Source organism: Sinocyclocheilus rhinocerous, unplaced genomic scaffold (genome assembly GCF_001515625.1).
Source record: "Sinocyclocheilus rhinocerous isolate Xijiao unplaced genomic scaffold, SAMN03320098_v1.1 scaffold604, whole genome shotgun sequence".
NCBI lineage: Eukaryota > Metazoa > Chordata > Actinopteri > Cypriniformes > Cyprinidae > Sinocyclocheilus > Sinocyclocheilus rhinocerous.
Genome location: NW_015658518.1, coordinates 1,401,352 through 1,417,183, shown reverse-complemented (window position 1 = coordinate 1,417,183; position 15,832 = coordinate 1,401,352). Strand labels below are relative to the sequence as shown.

General features: G+C 37.9%; 1 protein-coding gene and 1 pseudogene across 1 annotated transcript in view; one reads left to right on the top strand and one right to left on the bottom strand.

Moving 5' to 3' along the window:
- Positions 1–10,269, top strand: part of LOC107722458 (C-Maf-inducing protein-like) — a 37,983-nt gene extending 27,714 nt beyond the window's left edge. Inside the window, exons 10-19 of the mRNA XM_016530812.1 lie at positions 642–668; positions 1,749–1,797; positions 1,952–2,059; positions 2,162–2,278; positions 3,803–3,943; positions 4,201–4,248; positions 4,713–4,859; positions 5,437–5,542; positions 6,416–6,486; positions 7,628–10,269. Of these exons, the coding sequence (XP_016386298.1) occupies positions 642–668; positions 1,749–1,797; positions 1,952–2,059; positions 2,162–2,278; positions 3,803–3,943; positions 4,201–4,248; positions 4,713–4,859; positions 5,437–5,542; positions 6,416–6,486; positions 7,628–7,681 (868 nt within the window). The 3' untranslated portion in view covers positions 7,682–10,269. The remainder of the gene's footprint in view (positions 1–641; positions 669–1,748; positions 1,798–1,951; positions 2,060–2,161; positions 2,279–3,802; positions 3,944–4,200; positions 4,249–4,712; positions 4,860–5,436; positions 5,543–6,415; positions 6,487–7,627) is intronic.
- The window catches only part of LOC107722457 (1-phosphatidylinositol 4,5-bisphosphate phosphodiesterase gamma-2-like), an 18,326-nt pseudogene continuing 10,448 nt past the window's right edge, over positions 7,955–15,832 (bottom strand).

Genomic DNA, 15,832 nt, shown 5'->3' with positions numbered 1-15,832 from the left:
ATTTTTCAAAAATCATACCTATCCTAAAGTTTTGAACGGTAGTGTATGAGAAATATTAATTCATGTTTAGGATATGTAGCCTACATAACGATACCAGGGGCTCTCTGTATACGTGTGGTGGGCTGGTCTCTCGAGGAATGGCATGCAAGGGAGAGTACTGACGTGGGCGAGCCGCAGCAGGGCTCTGCAGTGGGATTGTGGGTATTGGGTGAGGCTTCTCGGGTCCTCTGTGGCTCCTGTAATTGGCCCTGCAGGACAGAGCGCATCATTACAGGTCTTCTGCAGAGCTCTGTGGTTGCCACAGGTGGGGGGCTCACCTGGGTTCGTACACTATGCCGAGCTTCCAGCCTTCATTAGAAAAAGTTAACAACAGCCAGGCACATCCCAGAGCACTCATGATACACATGCAAAACATTTGATGAAGTCCTCCCAGACATACACACAGAACACTTTAGATGACATACACACAGAACACTTGAACAACAGATGAATTGAAATTGTATCATGATGCGTGTCGAGGCAAGCACGCCTACATATAGACTCAGAAAGCAACTTGTGTAATTATGTGGAATGACGACACTGTCTTATTTGAGTGCCTGAGTCAAGTCCATGTTTTTCTCTGTTTGCTTTCTCCTCTCTAGGGCCCTTGCACATGCCAAATTCACAAAGTAAGTGACTTCAGTTTTGCCCCTAATGTGTATATAGAACCATTTAGAGAGATACTTAAATGTCAGGTTAAAGGTATAGTTGACCCAGAAATTAAAATTCTATCATCATTTACTCACCTTCATGTCGTTCCAAACCTGTATGACTGACTTTCTTCTGTGGAACATACAATATTTTGAAGAACTTTAAAAACTGGAGCCCATTGATGTCCATTGTACGGACAAAAAAAAATATAGGCTAAATAATTTTTCAGAATATCTTCTTTGATGTTCCACAAAAAAAGTAAGTCTTACAGGTTTGGAACGACATAAAGGTGAATAAATGATGACAGAATTTTCATTTTTGGGTGGACTGTCCCTTTAAGAGTTTTTGTAAATTGTTGAGTCATTATGAAACTTTAAAGTGACAGTTCGTACAAAAATCTAACTCGGTCATCATTTTCTCACCCTCTTGTTTTTTCAAACCTCTATGAAATAACACAAGTGTGGAAGAGTATCACAAAAACTACAAAAGTGTTTTTTACAAAAGTCTTCTGAAGCCATACTATAGCTTTTGAGGAACACACTTTGTCATTATTCACTGAAAATTTTGACATTCACACTGACTCACTTAGGTAGATTAGTTTGATCAGCTTTGTGAAATGAATCATGAATCTTTTAAATGAAATGAATCTTTTTAGTCAGTTGGTTCATCCACTGCACAGAAATGGTCTGAATGATTCATTCACATATCAAACTGATAGTCTCAGTTCAGATTAACAGTGAATATCTAATAGAATTTCAGCCTGTTTAACACACAAAGCCATCATATGACTTCAGAAGATTTCAAATAAAGCCAGGAGTCATTTTAACCCATTTCTATTATACTTGTAAGATGCTTTTGCTTCTTTTTGACACTTCCAATACCTTTTAATTGTAACTGCATAGAAAATAGAGACCTGTTGTTCAGAAAAAATAATTAATATAGGTTTAGAATAACATGAAAGTAACTAAATTATGACCAAATTATAATTTTTGGGGGTGAATTTTTACTTTTTACTATGTTTTGTCATCTAACAGATCTGTTTTTTTGTTTTGTAACAGAGAGCTGAAATATGTTATTCAGAGGTTTGCTGAAGATCCCAGACAAGAGGTGAGACAGGAAACTGCTGTTTGCAGAAAGGGTGTTGTTAGGCTTACAGTTTCAGTCGAATGCTTGCTTAATATTGGCACTGTAGACTTAATAAACAATGCTTTGTTGAGCTTCAGCCATTGTGAATGTATATGCATTTGTTTGTCTCTCACAGGTCCACTCCTGTTTGCTCAGCGTGCGCTCTGGAAAAGACGGGTGGTTCCAGCTCTACAGTCCAGGAGGCGTAGCTTGCGACGATGACGGAGAGCTGTTTGCTAGCATGGTATGAAAGTGTTTGTATGAAATACGAGATGTCTCATTTAGTTTAGTCTTTTGTCCTGCCACTATATCTACTTTTATGGTCTGATGTCGTTCGTCCTCACAGGTCCACATCCTCATGGGCTCCTGCTACAAGACGAAGAAATTTCTCCTGTCCCTGGCTGAAAATAAACTGGGACCCTGCATGCTCTTGGCCCTGCGGGGGAACCAGACCATGGTGGAGGTACATATGACTGACTGTTGCTTTGAGCCGGAATGTAGTGAGCTGCCCACCTAAGTAACATTTTTAGGCATCATGGATGGTTCAGCCCAAAGGCTTTTCCAAAAGCCTTAGTTTTGCTAGTCTCAGCCTTTAAGGGCACGTCCTCTGACCGCCCACAGTCTGTTCACTGACCATATGATGAATATTGCACACAAAATGGTACGAGCAGACTGAAAATGAGCAGATTTTATCTGATTGGCAAGCATTATGCAACTTCCTGTGAAACCAAGTTGTATTTACAAGGTACTATTGAATGCTTTTGAGGAAGAACTAATGACTAGACTTAAATAAAACTAAAAATTATCCACAAGCAGAATTGCATATTCCACTTTAAATCATCTGTATTTTTATACAGACAGAATTTCTAAGTACATTTTCCTGCAAATTTTTCAATTTTCTCTAAAACCATCTGCAGAAACGGTTTCTTTTTTTCCCTCAGTCATTTATTGTTATAGCATGATACATTTAAATTAAAATGACATACAAAACCGAACAATTGGTCTGAGTTGCCAGTTCTAGACTAGAATAAACTGCGAAGTGGACCAGATAGAGGATAATCTGACTGTATGAATTATTTGGCAACCCTGGAATGCGTTGTAATGATTCAAATTGAATTAAAATGTCATCCAATATTTTACTGTATCATCCAGTATTTGTATGCGCTATGTTTTTGTGTTTACTAAAGTAGCACCTGTTAGCTTAGCAACACGCTAACGTCACATTGCAAGAGTGTTAGGATGTGGTCACATGTAATGTTGTTTGGCAAATTTCCGCAAATTTATTTGGTGTTTTCTTTAAAATCACCTACAGAAACTGTTGCATTGTTTTTTGTTTTGTTTTTGCAGAGCTATCTATTGTTGTAGTATGAACAGTTTTTAGTTAAACTCGCCCCTATATGTCACAAAAAATCAAATTAAAGGTAGCCTAATGTTGATTTTCGAATCTAAATTGGCAGTTCTAGACTAGAATAAACTCCAGATAGTCTATAATAGTCTATTTGTATCCTTTGTGGATTTAGAATTAGGATTTTATTTAATCCGATATTTATACGCGCTATGTTATGTGTTGTTTATAGTATCCAATTGTTAGCTTCGCAACATGCTAACATCAAATTCCATTGGAATGAATTGAGAGCGTGGTTGCATTTACGTTTTTTGGCAAAATTTTGCGGGCAAAATCCAGCAATTTCAATAGTAATCCACACAAGAGATTTTTCGCTAAATATTAACCCACAGAGATTTCGCAGCAAGTTCAATTACTCAATTTTAAATTTCACCACACCATTAGTCAGGTGTGTCACATTAGGAACATAGTTTCTACAGGGTTGTCGTATCAAATCAGTTACCCATGAGTTTCCATTTCTGTATGGATGCAGCCCAAGTAGACTACAAGGCAGCTCACTACATTATCTGTGGAGAGTTCAAAAAACTCCAGGGAAGCCCATATGTAGGATATAGCAGTGATCTCTGTGTGTCTGCCGTGCAGATCCTGTGTTTGATGCTGGAGTACAACATCATAGAGAACAAAGACACTCAGCTACAGATCATCTCCACCCTGGAGAGCACCCAGGTCGGCCTGCGCATGTATGAGCAGCTGTGCGACAGACAGAGAGAGCTAAAAGAACTGGTGAGTGCACAAACCAATTTCACAAATCAACACAGAGATGTTTTTACTGTTTTTACAGGCTTTGATAATACGGTGGCCGGTCATTATGCAGTCATCGCTGCCGTCACAGGCCTGGTTTATCGCAGTGCTCCCATTAACACAAAAAGACAAAAGTGACCCATTTACAGACTTCCTACGTATACAGTGCTGACTCTCAAGCGCCACCTGGTGTTTGAACTAAAAACTGCAGAACTAGTAATATCTCTTTCTCTGTTTAGCAAAGAAAAGGAGGCCCTACTCGACTTACTCTGCCCTCTAAATCTACGGTAAGTGTGTGTTTGTGTAAATTACAATTTATGGATGGGTTTGTATTTATGCTGTTGTTTTCATCATCGTGGGAAGTCGTGGCCTAATGGTTAGAGAGTCAGACTCGTAACCCAAAGGTTGCGAGTTCGAGTCTCAGGTCCGGCAGGAATTGTAGGTGGGGTGAATGTACAGCGCTCTCTCCCACCTTCAATACCACGACTTAGGTGCCCTTGAGCAAGGCACCGAACCCCCAACTGCTCCACGGGCGCCGCAGCATAAATGGCTGCCCACTGCTCCGGGTGTGTGTTCACGGTGTGTGTGTGATCACTGCTGTGTGTGTGCACTTAGGATGGGTTAAATGCAGAGCACTAATTCCTAGTATGGGTAACCATACTTGGCCAAATGTCACGTCACTTAAAAAAATAAGTAAACACTACCAAATATCCTTCAAGGCTTTTTTTCTTCACATTTTTTTTTGCTCTAGGATGCTGACTTGGCTCGTCTGCTGAGCTCCGGTTCCTTTGGCAATCTGGAGAACCTCAGCTTGGCGTTCACCAACGTCACCAGTGCCTGCGCCGAACAGCTCATCAAACTGCCATCCCTCAAACAGCTCAACCTATGGTCCACCCAGGTCTGTTTTCTTCTGCTCATTTCATTTTCAGTCCTGTAGTCACAGAGAATCTCCACTATTTTGGAACAGTCTAGCAGCTATATGAGTTCTGAAGCCGAAAGAACTTTCTTAATGCTTTATGAATACTTTTTAAATGCTTTAAAAATATACCTTTCAAAAGACTGTGGTCTTGTTTTTTTTCTTGTCTTTTTTTTTTTTATTAATACTCAACGCTTCATTTATTTTATCAAAAAAACGTTAAAAAGATCAATTTTAATGTATTTTAAAGTGACATTTTATGCCTGTTATGACAATTTTCAGCATCATTACTCCAGTTTTCAGTGTCACATGATCCATCAGAAATCATTCTAATATGCTGATTTGCTGCTCAAGAAAATTTTTCAGGATTCTGTGATGAATAGAAAGTTCAAAAGAGCAGCATTTCTTTGAAAAATAAATCTTTTGTAACATTATAAATATCTTTACTGTCACATTTGATCTATTTAATGCATACTTGCTGAATAGAAGTATTAATTTCTGTAATAAAAACCTTTCTCAGTCTGTTTTATTGATTTGATTTTTGTTTTCTCTGTTTTAGTTTGGAGATGCTGGGCTGCGTTTGCTATCGGAGCATCTGGCCTGTCTGCAGGTTTTGAACTTGTGTGAGACTCCAGTCACGGACGCTGGCCTGCTCTCCCTCAGCTGTAAGAACACATTTACACACATCTTATATCCAAGCTACTTTCATTCTGACCAGTTAAAAACACAGCTGTTTCTCAAATTAAAATCATTTGATTTATTCTCTAGCTTCTTGATCTATAACAGATCTTAGCTAGTAATAATTCATTTGTGAAGCTTGTTGAGGTTTCTTAAAAGGATCGTTGATCCAAAAATGAGTATTCTGTCATGTCATTCCAGACCAGTATGACTTTCTTTCTTCTTTCTCCCGTGGAGCACAAAAGGAGAACGCAATGTCCGTCCGAGCTTCTGTTTTTCATATACCGTAACAAAAGTGGATGGTGATTTATACTATCAAGCTTCAAAGTATCATAAAATATGACTCATGCACTATAGTCCAAGTCTTTTGAAGCCATAGTCATTGCCCACAAATAATCTTCCTCTCCACCCAAGATCTCAAATGTCATTCGCGACCGTGTTTTTAAATTTGCCACGTCACAATCAGTCACGTAACATGCGAGAACCAGTGGTTTTTGCCATCAATGAAGTCAGACCTTCTGTTATGTGTATGAAGGCATCATTTTATTATTTACTTGAACACAAGCACAAATGATATTCAGTAGATGAAGATCATGAGCTTTCAGTTGAATTTCGACCAGCTCCTTGCACCTCCACTTTTATGGTGCTTTTTTTGGAGCTTAGCCATATAAACAATCATCTACTTGTTGTTTGGCTCTGAATTCTTGCACAGCTTTTTAAATTAAGTATTTAAACTATCCATTTAACAAAACAGTGGTTTCTTTTGAGTGTAAGAGACATTTAGTGTATGTCCGGACACATTTATGGTTTATTTTAATGAACATGTAGGATAATTAACTTATTGCAACCTTTCCTTACAGCTATGAAAAGTCTGTGCAGCCTGAATATGAACAGCACTAAACTCACAGCGGACACATATGAGGACCTGAAGGTAAGAAGATGATGACTCTAACAGACCCTTAGACTGCTAGGATTGAAACTTAAAATTAAAGGTGAAGTGTGTCATTTAAAAAAAAAAAATGCAGAAGCTACTACAGTAAATGTACACTATTTCTAAAAAATACAGTTTGGGGTCAGTAGGATTTTTTAAATTTAATTTCAAGGAAATAAATACTTTTTATTCAGCAAAGACACATTAAATTGATTAAAAGAGAGTAAAGACTTTTTAAATTGTTACAAAAAATTTTTTATTTCAAGTTAATGCTGTTCTTTTGAACTTTTATATTAATCAAAAAATCCTTTTTAAAAAATGTATTATGGCTTCCACAAAGATTTTAAGCAGCACAGCTGTTTTTAAAATTGATAATAAAAAGACATGTTTATTAAGATATTACAAAGATTTTTGAAGAAGCATGTGACACTGAAGACTGGAGTAATGGATGCTGAAAATTTAGCTTCGCATCACAGGAATAAATTTTATTCTAAAATATATGAAAAACAGATTTAAAATTGCAATACTATTGCACAATATTGCAGTATTTGTGATCAAATAAATGCAGCCTTGGTGAGCATTAAGATGCTACCTTCAAAAACATTCTTTCAAAAAAAAATCAAACAGACCCCAAATTTTGAATAATAGTGTAAGTTGTTCATAGTTTTATTTCCCCCAAAAATGTAAATACTGTGATTCAGTGGTACTTTCAAAACATTGAAGCATTACAACTAATGGAAAACAGCAACATCGACTTGACCAATGGCCTGAGTTTCGGTTGTTATGTTGTTTGGCTGGCCAATAGCAGATGAGGGAGATCAGGAAACCATTATCAACACTCTTTACTTTTCCAATACAGTCTGGTGACTCTAATGGTGCAGAAATTACACACTTCACCTTTAACTTTTATCATGCAGCCAGTTTTTTATTGCCCGTATGCACAATGTTATGTACACAAGCAGGACATGTTCCTGGTTCAGTCAATCAATTGTAGCCTTGACTCTGAAATCAGAGTGGAATAATAGGAATCATAAGGCTGATAGGAATGTTGTTCCAGGAACGACAGAGGATGTTGAACCAGGAACATGTCACATTAAACATTTCAATATCTAAACCTCTCTATCTCTGGTCCTATCCACAGGCCAAACTACCCAATCTAAAGGAAGTGGACGTTCGCTACACGGAGGCGTGGTGAACACGACGCTCGAGGAGATTTATAGACACAGGAAATCGCTGACACATGATCTGAACACAACATAATCAAGAAACGAGGACTGTATTTATAGGGCCATCATTCAAGGACCTTCTGATAATATCATAAACGCTCAAGAATCATCTAGTGTCTCATGCGAGGATGCTCTTCGCAGCGGCATCGAAATGCAAGAATATGTCCCGTGACATCATCAGACAGCACAGGAACCTTTCTAATGACATCACCAGGGGACTTTTTCCTCTGTCTCGTTCTCGCCTAACCCTTCAGAGGATCCATGTCCCTCGTTTTAACCCATAACCGGCGTCCTTTTTCGTCCCTCCAGAAGACATCAGACCACCTGGATACATTTCCCCTGTGGTACCAGCGTCTGGTGAAGGCCTGAATATTCAAAGCCACATTCCAGTACAGTTTTGATATCACTTCCTGTGTGGAAAGCCAACTTCCACATTGTGATGGGGTTTTTTTTGTTTTTTTTGGTCTTGTTACATGTGTGCTTGGTCCTCTCGGTTCAGAGTCCATCGTTTTTGCATCCTCACAGAGATTTCTGGTGTAAAATGTGTCTGTTAACAATGCTCACATTCATCTGTATATCGCTATCGCTCTGAAAATCATTTTTTATCAACTTGAATAAGCATATTTTTCCATACACTGCTTTCATATACGTGTGTGTTTGTAAAGAAAATCGGCATATCCCCATTTTTAATGCGGACATTTCAGGGGCTTCGCTAAAAAAAAAAAGTTTCTGTTCATCATTTCCTTTCTCTTCTTTTTTTTTTTTAGCCACACTGTGTACAGTGTAATTTTAATTTCACACCCTATTTAAGAGAACGTCGTCCAGGAAGTAGTCTGGGACTACTGTGTATTTATGAGCCCCCCTTTCTGGTCCTTTTTTCTTTTATGAAGTACTTTTGTCAAGCATACTGAACCAAGATGGTGCCTAAAACATTTTCTGTAAAGATTGCATCACCTAGCAACGTCAGTTAAGTTGTACATAGATACATTACGGACTTTTAAACAGATTAATAGGCTTTATTATTCTCTGTAAACTTCGCCTCTAGTGGTTGATAGGAGTCTACCACGAGTGTCCTGCCACAAAGGTTGACAATGTTCCTCATATTTATATCGAAATCGAGCCAAGATTTGCGCTATGTTCATAATGGCTTGTTATGCAGTTTAACCTTTTTATATTTCGTTTTCTCGCTTTTGTGATCAACGTCTCTTCGAACATATAGTTTATGACCACTGTAATTAGTTACAGTCAATATCTTGACTAGTAGAGAAACAAGACGGTCGGAAATAAAAGAATCAGTTTGCCGTCTTAACTTAAATGGAGTTTTTCTTATGTTTACAAAGGCGTGTCTGTCTCTACGCCCACGTTAAACTATATCCAGAGAGTCGCTGCCCCGGTCTTGAAAGTAGCAGTTCCAGCTTCTGTGCGTTCGATTTCACACAGATATAGATGCCGTCCAGAGGGGGGCGTTCAGTACTGGGTGCCATAATGGCACCAACTCGTGTTCTGCCATCTTGCATAGTTGCATACTGTATAATGTACATATGAGTGTATGTAATTTCCCGTTTCTCTTTCTCTCAAGTTTTTGGGAGACTTTGTTGCCTTTATTTTTTTAGATGTGTGCATATGGTCACCCGTTTTTGTTCCCTTTCCCGCCCCCAGACCAAGTGCACTGTCATTGTGTTCTTTTTTTGTTTGTTTGTTTTTTGACTATGATAAGTTTAATCCATTTTTGTTGCCCGTTTTGTTTCTCTTTTTGCATGTTTGCAATTTGATCATATAGATTTAATAGAAAGGGTCAAATCACTAGCCCCTTCAACCAATTACCATATGGATCAATACGTGTTTCTAAAAGTGAAAGATGGACAGAGTTAGTGTAAACCGATGGATTATATTGGGAGTGTGTTATTAAGGTGGACTAGAAACTGTGCCATTCTGTACACTGGTGAAACTCAAGCTGATGCATTGTAATGGTCTCCAGTCCTAAAAGCGGACCGTTTGTCTCTGTGGCGGGAAGGATTCAGGGGGTTGGGTTTCCCTCGGCCTTCATTTTGTTACGAAATTATAAAAAAAAAGCGCCATATCTTTGAGACAATGGCTAATCTATTGAAGTTGAAATCCAGTTTGTACATCAGTCAACCGTTTCCTGATTCATTTGTAATATCCTGTGGAACTCACTGTGCTATTTGTGTTTCCAATGTCTCCTTATCAACATATTATAATGTCTCATTAATTTCAGCTTTTTTATTTTTGTTGAAAAGCGCTTTTTGCTATGTTGAATTGAGACTGAGTCTTAATCTGATGTGGGTGGGCGCTGCGCGGCCCCTGCGGCAGTCGTGTACATACAGAATGAACTACATTTCCCATGACTCCTGGAGTTTTTGCAGATAGATCTGCTGCCCTTATTTCTTGTTTTTCTGCTTCTATCTACAGCTGGGTTGCTGCTGCTGCTGCTGCTCTGTGGCTGTTGTAATGAGAACACAATCTTCAACGGGAAAATAAGCCTAATATGTGAACCAGTTTCAATCAAAATAAACTGTCTGTGAATATGTTTCAAATAGAAAGCTTTCAAAGCTTTTTTTATTGACGTGTTTTAGTTTAGTCATTTGCTTCAAAAAATGGTTTTACATATTTTGATATTGTTATTTTGAGAAATAACAATTGATGACACAATTGTCTTATCAGTAACATGTGAACACATCTACACATTTATATGTAATACTCACATATACAGTTTATTTAGATCTCATTCAGTATCACAGTAACTGCTCTGCAGTCCTGACAATTTATTTCCACAATGATCCAGAATCTGGAATATATCTTCCAAAACACAAGACCAAGACTAAACCACGTCCTTCTTTTCACCATATTCACATTGACACGTCTGCAAGTTCCTTGTGGTTAAGGCTGTTTACGTTACACCGGTCAACAAAGATTTTTCATTACTGACTGAAATGAGGAAATAATATTTTAAGTTGGGCTTTTATTTGTTTTTGGTGGTGTTACTGCTTTCATATCAGCCGTCTCATGGTTAATGTACATTAATCTTAAAAAAAAAAAAAAGGTCCCTTCCACGTGCTTAGAGGTGCAAATCCATTTAATCCATGGATTTCTAAAGTCATAATACTAAATATGTGAGCATATGATTGCCCACATTTACACAAGTCTGCCCGGTCACACTGCAGTAAATATATTCTAGGTGTTACATAACTGATGGCAAAAGTAGTTCAAGCAATTTCTGCACGGTTTTCAAAGTCTTCAGAAGCCATATATATCATTGCTTTGTGTGTTTTTGGTGTAGTAAACATCACTGTTCTCATACAATGAATGGAAAATTGGCTAGGAAGTTATTTAACAGACAAAATCATAGATTTTTTTGGGTCAACTACCTCTTTAACTATAATACACTGATGCTGTTGTTAATGACCGTGTAAAGACTAAAAAAGAAAGATGTCAGTTTGTCTTTCCTCACCTCCATCTGCTGTACATGCACCAGAAGAGATGAAAGCTCCAGGTTTTCACGAAACCTGTTCCTCAGTGGAACAGATCGATACCCTAATAAAACGAAAAAAATGACCAGAAGAGAAATGCACCAGTTTAGAAACCTTGAAACTTGTTAAATTGAGGCCATTAATTAAGAATTTCTTCCCACAACTTAATATGTTCCCTCGTTTTAGTAAATCGTGGTGACTGACATTGTACTAAGGCATTAATTAAATAAAATCAAGAAAACAAATTAGTACAATGTGGCCATCATTTATTATAATATATGAACGAATTAGTAGTGTGGCCACAATTTACTAAAACAAGGGATGAATTCTTAGTTCGTGCCCAAGATTTAACTAAAACAATAGAACAACTTTTTGTGATATATATCCCCACCCCCCAAAAAAAGTTGTCTGTCCTAGTTGATTTAGATGTGAAAGGAAAGTTTACTAAAAGAACAATTAAATATTTACAAGGCATATTATATATTTTTGGGCTCAGATCCGTTGGATGGATTTACCTGAGCGAATACCTCTAATAGGAAAAGTGGCTTGTGCAAGAAACTTAGCATCAGAGAATGTGTCCTCCTCAAAAACCACAAAGTGCAGGAAGGCCAGGTCTGGCTCGTCTATTTTAAAGCATTTGGGTGGATTCGTTGGGCCCAGCCACACCGGATTCAGTCCGTTGTCCTCTGTAAAGAAACCAACATTCAGCACTACTATAACCTAAATTGTAACTCCTCCCTCTCTCTAACTCTCTTCCTGTATCCTTACGGAACTGTAGTCGTCTGCTTGACCTCCTGTGTACGGCCACAACTCAACCTGCACAAAAGGACTTACGATGTGCTCTGGATTGGGCAGATGCCTGGCTGCCATCACCTGCAAGAAACCCAAGAAAATTGTACCTCACAAATACAATTAGTTCACCCAAAATGATAATTTGCTCACTTTTATGTCATTCAAAACCTGTAAAGCCCTTAAAAAGTAAATGTCTTTCTTCCATGAACATAAAAGGAAATCTTTTCCACAGTAAATTGGGACTCTCGAGCAGCAAAATGACCGTTTCTCACATTTTAGTCCACAAAAGAAAGTCATACAGGTTTGGAATGACACGAAGGTGAGCAAATGATGACATTATTCCATTACTTTAACAATGCAGGCATTAGCCTTCATTGTAGAACTCAATAAAACAACTGAATCAACAGGAACTGCAGTTTAAAGCAAATAGGAGTTATTTACTCTGATTCTGATGGTTTGTTTAGCAGGTTTCTTCTTGGTTGGATCTCGCATCCACTCTGGTTTAAGCACATAGCCCGTGCCTCCATTCAAACTGCATGAATTTATCTGAAGAGAGACTTGGTTGAGGTTAAGATTTATTAGACACATTTGTAACAGTTCTGAAGTTCAACGATCATAGGGACGCTACAGCAGACTTTAGTGTAAACTCTTCTTCTAAGGTCAAGTACAGTCATGGTGAAGCAATAGTTTTAAGAGAGGCTTGCTGAGAAAGTTAGTCAAAGTCGAGATGTTTATAGCTAACATGTAAATAATGAATAATAATAATAATAATAGCACATGTGGGTCAATGGCACAAGGATGTGTTTTTCTGATTGGATAGTGGGCTTTAAAAAAAATTTGGGGTAGGAGGAAAAAATATTTTTCAGATTTTTTGCGTTCTCTTGCAAAACCAGTTGAGTTCGGACAAACGCTTCCTGTTTACTTTACAGATTGTAGTGGTTCATAACAGCTCCATACGTTCACAATGGAGCGGTTCATAGAGTTTTGTTTTGAAGTTGGACTAAATAGTCAGTGCATGCTTATCAAGGCACGTAATTTGCACTTTAAGCGTATCCCCCATAGAAAGAAAATGCTTAATTAATGGTCTAAGACAGTGGTATAAAAAGGCCGAATTCGGTATACAGTTTATTAATAAATTATACATGAAAGCAGGTACTGAAAGCTATGAATTCTGGGCTTGTCTGCTTTCCTGTGCATAATAGGCTATATTTTATTAAAGGGGTCTATATGCTCTTTTACAAAGTCTTTATTTTGTTTTGGGCGTGTATGTTCTATGTTCTAGCTAGAACAAGCTCTCATGCATGGTGGTTAGAAAAACGCATTATTTTTCACATAATTTACATTATTACAATACCTTTCTTTACAGCCTGGCACAAACGGCTTGGGTTTGATGAAGGCCCGCCTTCCGAAAAATGAAATGTTTTGTGATTGGTTAACTGTCCCAGCGCGTTGTGATTGGACGGGATTGGAGCTTAGATGGTGTTTCAGCCACACCCCTTGCCAAAGCAATACAACTATACTGTCTGATCCGGTATAGTTAAGGATTACCATATCAATTTGAGCCGGTTTCAGACCCCGAGAATATTGAACAAGAGGATCACGCAGAACCTTTGCACGCACGGATATTGCAAGACATATTAGAGTGGTGACTAGGGTTGGGCCGATAGACGATGGCATCGTCCATCGCCGATGGCTGATAGACATCACGATGTTGAGCCGGCATCGTGACCCCCCCCCCCACCGCAATCTGCCGCATTGAAACTGCTTTTGAGTGCAGGATTGCTTTTTAGTTTCACTTTCGAGATTCACGATGCACATACTATGTTTATATGGAGCAGCAGTACTTACCATACATTTTACAAGATTAGATGTTTTATCAGTGGTGCTCAGAATCTACAAATCATTTGCCATCGTCCTCAGTCATCTCTCTTACTTACTCTGTTTATGTGATAAGTGAAATTTTATGTACTGTAATGTAACAGGCAACCGTTAGCAAACATTATTTGTTTTCCGTGCCTTTCTGAATACAGATTCACGCTTCGGGCACACCCCCTGAAAAATAACTGCATTTACTATGTACAGATAAGTGCAACGGTAATATGTATTTTATTTCAAAAATTCAAAAGGTACTGTAAATATGCATTGCTGTCAATTTTAATAGTTATTTATGAATTACTTTACGTATTACAAAACATGAAGCACTTCTTCTTTGTCGTTGTCTTGATGCACGCAACCAAGCGTTCTAAACACGACCTCGCCCCTCCCCACCCCCAACCATTCGAATTTCCATAGGTGAGAATTATTTTAATGATATTCTAATGGGCCGCTTTGTTACATCACAAAAAACATTCTAATTTATTGAGATGCACCTGTACACACTACACACTGACTAAAATTCAAAAAGTGAAAAAGTATAAGAGGACCCCTTTAATAAACTCTGTACCATATTTTGGTTTTATACCGTCTTCATCCATTAGCCTCCCTTAAGCGTTTTCTATAGCCTAACGGTTTTCTATGGGGGAGAAACATTGCATTATGGCTATCTGCTTTACTGATAGTAATGCTAGGTTATTAATATTACAATTGTTATTAGTATTAATAGTATTTATTAATACCGATTTGGGCCTCCAATGTCACCGTTATAGTACATTAAGCGTTTTAGAATGTCCCAAAACCGTGCCTTAAGCTATGCAAAGCTGACTGTATTTGAACTTGAGTCCAAGTTTAAAAACTCTATGAACCGCTCCATTGTGAACGTATGGAGCTGTTATGAACCACTACAATCTGTAAAGTAAACAGGAAGTGTTTGTCCGAACTCAACTGGTTTTGCGAGAGAACGCAAAAAATGTGCAAAAGAAAGCAAAATATATCTGCGAGAGAACACAAAAGTTTCTCGAGGGAACGCAAAAGAAAAAAAGAAAAGAAAATTCCACCCACCCCATTTTTTTTTCCACCACCATGTCCCTTTAGGGGCTCTGTAGTTATCTGGTCATTAAAGGCATAGTTGACTCAAATGAAAATTTGTTGAAAATTTACTCACCCTCAGGCAGTGGTGGACAGTAACGAAGTAGTTTTACTTCGTTACTGTACTTAAGTAAATTTTTCAAGTGTCTGTACTTTACTGGAGTAGTTTTATTTTGAGTAACTTTTACTTTTACTTCACTACATTCCAAAGCATAAGATCGTACTTTTTACTTCACTACATGTCATAAAACTTATCGTTACTCCTTATAATATATCACGTGCTCCAAGACTCAGAAGCGGTGTCTGATTTATGAACGAACTGATTCTTTTCAATTAACCTTTTAAATCGGTTCGCAAATCGCACCAAACGATTCATTCACGAATTAGAATGATCCTTGCAGCTGATCTCGAGTTATGAACCACTACAATCTGTAAAGTAAACAGGAAGTGTTTGTCCGAACTCAACTGGTTTTGCGAGAGAACGCAAAAAATGTGCAAAAGAAAGCAAAATATATTTGCGAGAGAACACAAAAGTTTCTCGAGGGAACGCAAAAGAAAAAAAGAAAAGAAAATTCCACCCACCCCATTTTTTTTTCCACCACCATGTCCCTTTAGGGGCTCTGTAGTTATCTGGTCATTAAAGGCATAGTTGACTCAAATGAAAATTTGTTGAAAATTTACTCACCCTCAGGCAGTGGTGGACAGTAACGAAGTAGTTTTACTTCGTTACTGTACTTAAGTAAATTTTTCAAGTGTCTGTACTTTACTGGAGTAGTTTTATTTTGAGTAACTTTTACTTTTACTTCACTACATTCCAAAGCATAAGATCGTACTTTTTACTTCACTACATTTCATAAAACTTATCGTTACTCCTTA